The 6,582-nt window shown below is 32.6% G+C and overlaps 1 protein-coding gene across 2 annotated transcripts in view; it reads right to left on the reverse strand.

Annotated features, from left to right (window-relative positions):
• The window catches only part of LOC108688320 (N-alpha-acetyltransferase 40), a 10,870-nt gene extending 7,652 nt beyond the window's left edge, over positions 1 to 3,218 (reverse strand). Inside the window, exons 1-2 of one of the 2 annotated variants that reach the window (XM_018194529.1) lie at positions 2,988 to 3,218; positions 2,518 to 2,903 (exon numbers count right to left, since the gene is read on the reverse strand). In XM_018194529.1, coding sequence (XP_018050018.1) covers positions 2,518 to 2,903; positions 2,988 to 2,993 — 392 coding nt within the window. In that variant the 5' untranslated portion in view covers positions 2,994 to 3,218. Of the gene's footprint in view, positions 1 to 2,517; positions 2,907 to 2,987 lie in introns of both variants that reach the window. The other variant, XM_018194520.1, reaches the window with a different exon arrangement.
• Between the last annotated feature and the right edge of the window lie 3,364 nt (positions 3,219 to 6,582).

Consider the following 6,582-nt stretch of genomic DNA (forward strand, 5'->3'; position numbering starts at 1 on the left):
ATATTATTAATATTAATAATAAAAATATTTTCAATTATTAAAATTATTCTAAAAAGTTTTTATTCATTATTTAAGTTGAAGGAGATTCATCAGTTCCATTCGTATAGTAATTAATAGTAGAAATGTTTCTGAGATGAAGCAATACGCGCGATTGATTATAAGCATCCGACGATTCATTGCTAGGCAATGCGCGGCAAGAAGGGAATAGTGGGTGTCGCCAATGAAATCGAGTCGAAATGTGCAACTAAATCCCAGCTTTGTTCTATATAGTAATGATGTATTCACTTTTTTTAATATCAAATTTTTTTCTAAGATATTTGCTAAAAACAATAAAATCCATTTTTTCGAGAGAGGGTTTCATCCCCTAATCTTGAGATATGCTATGATAAAAAAATATGGGTTTAATATTTTTTATACTCTACAACATATCCAAAGCTCATATCAAAATCGGCAGGGGCAGAGGGACAACTTCGACGGTTTCCTTGTCTTCATGTTTCCTTGTATACAGTATTGTCGACGTCGAAAAATTACAAAACTATTATGAATAAAAAAGCCGAACGCCAAAGTCCGCACGTAAGAATAAAGGGCCCTTAATATCGTTGTGTCAAGAATTTTTAAGGTTGTGCTAACTTGTGCTAGGCTAGCGAAAGGGAGAGGACTATCAAGGAGTGGGAGAAGTTACTCCTAAATCCTGTCTCCCCCGGGCCGCCGGACCTTCGAGGTAATTCAGCCATGTCTCAAACAATGAGCGGACCGAGCCTGGGGCGGTCTGTTCTTCCACATAGTATAGATACTCTCCAGTTATGGATACTTCGGGGAATTTCTGCACCGTATAGGCAGAGACACCCCGGTATCATCATTGTGACACCGAGATGGATACGACGTTCCCCACGCTGGCATAATGTCCAGCATAGTTCGTGGAGTGCTGTACCCTTACTGAGAAGATAAGCGATGACCTGTCCCTTTCATCCAAAAGATGGTTAAGGAGGGACGGGAATTGGAAGGTGATCTTCTCCTTTTGCGATAATATTATGATGTGATAGGAGGTCGAAAGAGAAAGATGAGAGGAGGGCTTTTCCCAATCTCGCAGGGAGGTCGATGCAACGGCCATCGTCCCCCCATAAGGAGTGGGAGGGGGGGGGGAGGCGACGGCAACAACACTAAGTTTCTGCTGATGATTCAAGAGCGCGGGGCAACCATCGATCCTCCGCGACAAGATAGCTAAATTGGCAAAAGCGGTGACGGGTGCCACAGATTGAAGGCAAACTGGAAGAATGCCGATGATTTCAGGCCCTTCCCCATTTAGTCTGCCAGACGACAGTGATGAGGTTTTTAGTGAGTATATGAGATCCAATCCTTGAATCTCCTCTTCAAAGGACAAGAGCATCGAATCTTACACTAGTGGGATTAGGCCAATCTTGGAGGTGTCTTCATCTTCATAGTGGGATGATCTCCTTCAGGGATCTCCATCCTCTTTGAAGGAGGTCAGAAGATTTTTCTCACCTTAAAAAAAAAAGGGCTAGCACAACTTAGATATGCAACTTTATGGTATTTGAATGACTGATTACTATGTAAGTGTTATTTTTCTTCCAAGTTGTCAAAAATTTTATTATAATTTCTATTGTTGTCATTATTTAAAGATATCACTTTGGCACAATATTAGCACAATTTAGCACAATCATAAAAATTGAAAAAAACCACAAAGGAGGTTGGCCTAAAAAATCTTTTTTTTTTATTTTCTAATGTATTTTTCGTATTTTGACTTTAATATTCAGGCATAATGTAGCACAAACCTAACACAATTCAGCACAATTCTCGAAATAAGTTAATTAATTCCAAAAGTGGGGAAGGGAGGGGAGAAGTTAACTTTTTACAGGTTTCAAAATGCTCTTATGATTTTTTAGATACTAATAAGCTTTTTATACAAAAATTTAAGTAAAGTTGAAAATCAAAATAATTATGTTTTACTATTTAATTTAAATCTATGCATAAAGGGAAAGGAATCCTTTATTAACAGGTTTCAACTTTAGAATCTACTAATTTTAGTAAGACCAAAACAAAGTGATTGTGACATGTTTTACTTAATGTCTTTCATGTTGTTCTAAGTTACGACTTTGGCAATCGCTCTATTGATTCTATTTTTGTATTGTAGCAGACGATCATTAATGACATTGGCATTATCTAAAACATCATGTGGAAATTTTGCAGTCGGATTTACTTATATGTATGCATGTGTGTGAATGCCCATGTAAATACATAATAAAAAAAATAAACTTTTAGTATAAAATAATGTTGCCTCTATTAAATAAATAATATACTTTTATGTTGATGTATATTTATGCTTCATTAGATTACTGTCTGTGGAATTTAGCATTAAATTCCACAGACAGCAATCCAGTGATAAACATTTCACAGACGTTATTCGTAATAGAGGAAATAATATCTCATTAGAATTTAATTTTTTTTATTAAGTACTCACGTATGTAAGAAGAGTATAGGCAATGGAAATATACACACCAATATAATACTACGTCGCCATTGTCAATGTCAAATCGAAAGTGTGAGAAGCCAAGAAATTTGTCATCACACGATGCTACCAAGTACCACGCCATTTCTTCTGTTAGTTCCGTCTGTTTCTCAGTTGCATTCCAGCCCCAACTAGATTGTTCATACATTTTCTTCATGTTCCTCTCCATAATATCTAAGATCCACGATAAACAATCTGATGTTGCATCCTTTGCCTTAACACAAGCAAGCTTGATCATTTTATTATCCTTCGTGATATATTCATGGAACTTATGCAAAGTCTCCAAAGGGTTTGTTAAAGCATTTGCTTTATTTATCAATAGTCGCTGCGTCATTGCCTTTTCTGTCAAAAACTGACGCCTTGTTTTTCTAGCACTCTTCTTAAAAAAAAATGCAAGAATTTAAAATTAAATTTTTCTGACATTTTATGGGAACACTTTAAACGCGATCACATAACTGACCGGCATTATTAACGTTTAAATTTCGGATATTGTGCCTCTTTTGTTCAAGTATAGGTTATGTTATTCTTCTCTATAATATTGTTATACATATTCTAACTCGATAACTTCAGAAGAAGGGAATGTGTGAGGAATATCCTGATCATCTCAAATTTTGATAAAAATACACTTAATTGATGCGTTTTCGCGTAAAAATTAAGTTTTGACAATAAAAAAGCGTTGTCCTGCAATGAACCGGCATACAGATCATAGATTATAATGTAATCCATACAATTAGATATGATATATTCGTAACTAAAGGTGCCTTTTTATGTCATCATTTTCATGTTGATGCTCGACGCTCATTGACGTCGAAAATGAGCATCGAGATCAGCAAAATGCATTTTAAAAGTTGCTGCATACGATACTTGTTTTGCTAGCTGGACTAGAATCTTACTATACAGCAGATTGAATGCAATGTAATATTGTAGAGATATTACAGAAATGTAAATTAACAATATGCTTGCAAGATGTCAGTAATATTCCAGAAACATTACAAAACTGTAATTTTCTTTTTTTGTTAATTGTTAATATAATAATAATATAAAATATAAGTTTTTGTAACATTTATGTAGTACAGTTTAACAATCGTTTTTATGATATAATAATTAATCCATTTTTATATTTCAAATAAAAAATTTATTAATCTATTATTTGATGGCCTCATTAGCTAAATTTTATATTTATTTTAAATATGAAATCAAAAGATAATATCGAGTTTGGATACAATTAGAATTGAGTAAGTTTATGTTTTCTTTAACTAAATTAAATTAAAGTTAATAACTTATAAAATTAATAAAATTAAATTATAAGTTGAAAGAATAAAAAATTAACTCAATGAAAGTTAAATTAAGATTGAATTAACTTAAGTTTAAAAAAAATTAATTTTGAAAAAAATTATTTCACTTTAAACAATTTACTTTTAACAATTAAAATATAGATTATTAGGTATTAGGTGTACAACTTTGCTTCCGCCGTTTTCCTATAGATGGCTTTAGCGGTAAGTGGTGGTCGAAATAAATAGATCATAGACGTCATACAATAAACTTGGGCATCTGTCAACATAACCCCATAGAAACATTAGTCGATTTGTGTCTGCATCATAAAGTTATTCTCGATTGAAAATGTCAGTTTATGAGCCAAATTCTCGTCATTTGCGGGAAGTTTTAATTTTTTGCTTCAATATGAAGAAATCTGCGGCTGAGGCTCATCGAATGTTCTCAAATACTTATGGTGAGGCCGCTATTAGTGAAAGAACGTGTCGTGAGTGGTTTCAACGCTTCAAGAACGGTGATTTTGACGTCCAAGGTCATGCTCTGTATTTGATGGGACCAGCTCGGCGTAGTGTATTATGAACTGTTAAAACCGACTGAAACAATCACAGGCGATCGGTATCGAACGCAATTGATGCGTTTGAGCCGAGCATTGAAAGACAAACAGCCGCAATACAACGAGAGACACGATAAAATGATTTTGCAGCATGACAATGCTCGATCCCATGTTGCGAAAGTGGTCAAGACATTGGAAACGTTGAAATGGTAAGTCCTACCCCACCCGCCGTATTCTCCAGTTGTTCCCTCTGATTATCACTTGTTTCGATCAATGGCACACGGCCTGGCTGACCAGCACTTCCGGTCTTATGAAGAAGTAAAAAATTGGATCAATTCGTGGATAGCCTCAAAAGATGATCAGTTTTTTCGACGTGGGATTCGTACGCTACCCGAAAGATGGGAGAAAGTAGTGGCCAGCGAGGGACAATACTTTGAATTTAAATGTATAACCAGTTTTTTACAATAAAGCCTCGAATTTCGGAAAAAAAACGGCGGAAGCAAAATTGTACATCTAATAAATTTAATTTTTTTATTCATATGTAAGTTACTTATATAATAAGAGTCATACTATAAGGTGTTTTTGTCAAAATCTTGCGAGCGAGAAGGATATATATTTGCATTATTTCTCTTTCTTTAATCTTTATCTAACTTTCTTTAACTTCTGAAACGACTGTTTACGCATGTTTACGACTAGATATTTGTTACAAAAAATATACGTAATAAATCTACGTAAAAATAGATTTAAAAAATAGATGTGCATCACTGTTTTATAATAATTCTTCATCTAAGGCTCATTTCATATTTATATTGAAATATATTATGCTGAAATATAACATACGTTTGTACACTTAAAATAGTGTGATAAATTAGTGTGATTCAAATATAAGCGGAAATTAACAAAATCTAATAAGACAATAAAAACTGGCTACCATATGATAGCATAATTATATCTTTAAGGTACAATTTCTTGATGTTGCAGTGATAAATGATCACGTGACTGAATTCTCCTTCAATTTATCCACTTTCTTGTCGGCAGCAAACTGTTCAAAACTTGGATTCATCCAACTTTTAGCGATATCGCTTTGCTATGCAAAGATTTAAACGTGAGAACAGCAGAATGTAAACATAATAAGGGTATTTATTTAAGTTATATTCCAAAATTCCTTTCTGAGAAAAATTTTACTCGAAATATATATAAGACATGTAACGTATTATATACTATAGTATTTCGAGTAAAATTTTCTTTGGAGAGGACGTTTTGAAATGTAGCCTTAGAATATGGATATCATTGCAAAACTTGATAAAAATATACATTCAAGAAACTACATTTCCATACGAAATGAGAAAATGTAATAGAATTAAGTAAAAAAATGCGACAGTCTGTTTTACGAAGCGATTATTCAGATTAGGAAAACGAGTTTTCCTTATCTGAATAGTTACTAGAACTGTGTAATGAAAACGTCACTCGAGTGTATTATCCAATGTTAAAGACAAAGATAAAATGATACGTGAGAGCATTCGGGTAATATTTCCGAACGTAGCCCAACTCTAACATTTAATAATTCGCTTCGTGAAGCATACCACATTTTCTGCCAGATTCTTTCATTTTGAGTAAAAACGTGTCAAATAAATATACTTTTATCAGGTTTCGTAGTGATGTCTGTATTCTAAATATTCAATAAATAAATAAACACAAATTTCTTATCAATAAATATTTGTTGCGATTTTATCTCATTTAACTCTGATTATTTTTTATTTTTATTTCCAATTTTATTTATACCGACTTTTCTTTATGATTATTCAATACATTATAATATATCAATTTAATTATTATATTATTTAATTATTACGTTATTATTTGCGATAATTTCATGAATTTTTCAGATAGCTGTTGTATATATTGTGGCATACGTGAAATGATCATAGACGAAAAGAGCATTTCGATTCATTGATTTATGGAAGTATATAATATAACCGATTATTCGTTGATAATTCTTTAATAATAATTTTTTTTTCCATGTTTAATCCACGTCATCTTTCAAATAAAGGATCAATCCAAAATCTCTTTTTTTATATTTTCTTTTTAAATTTGTACAATCATTAATGCATACAGATGCTATTAGTCTATTTTGTCATAGTTCCGTTTTATTTTTGTTGTGCACAATCGCATCAACTTGACAGTACAATCATAATAGTGTTTTTGATATGACATTTTAAACTTTACACAA

Source organism: Atta colombica, unplaced genomic scaffold (genome assembly GCF_001594045.1).
Source record: "Atta colombica isolate Treedump-2 unplaced genomic scaffold, Acol1.0 scaffold104, whole genome shotgun sequence".
NCBI classification, from domain to species: Eukaryota; Metazoa; Arthropoda; class Insecta; order Hymenoptera; family Formicidae; genus Atta; species Atta colombica.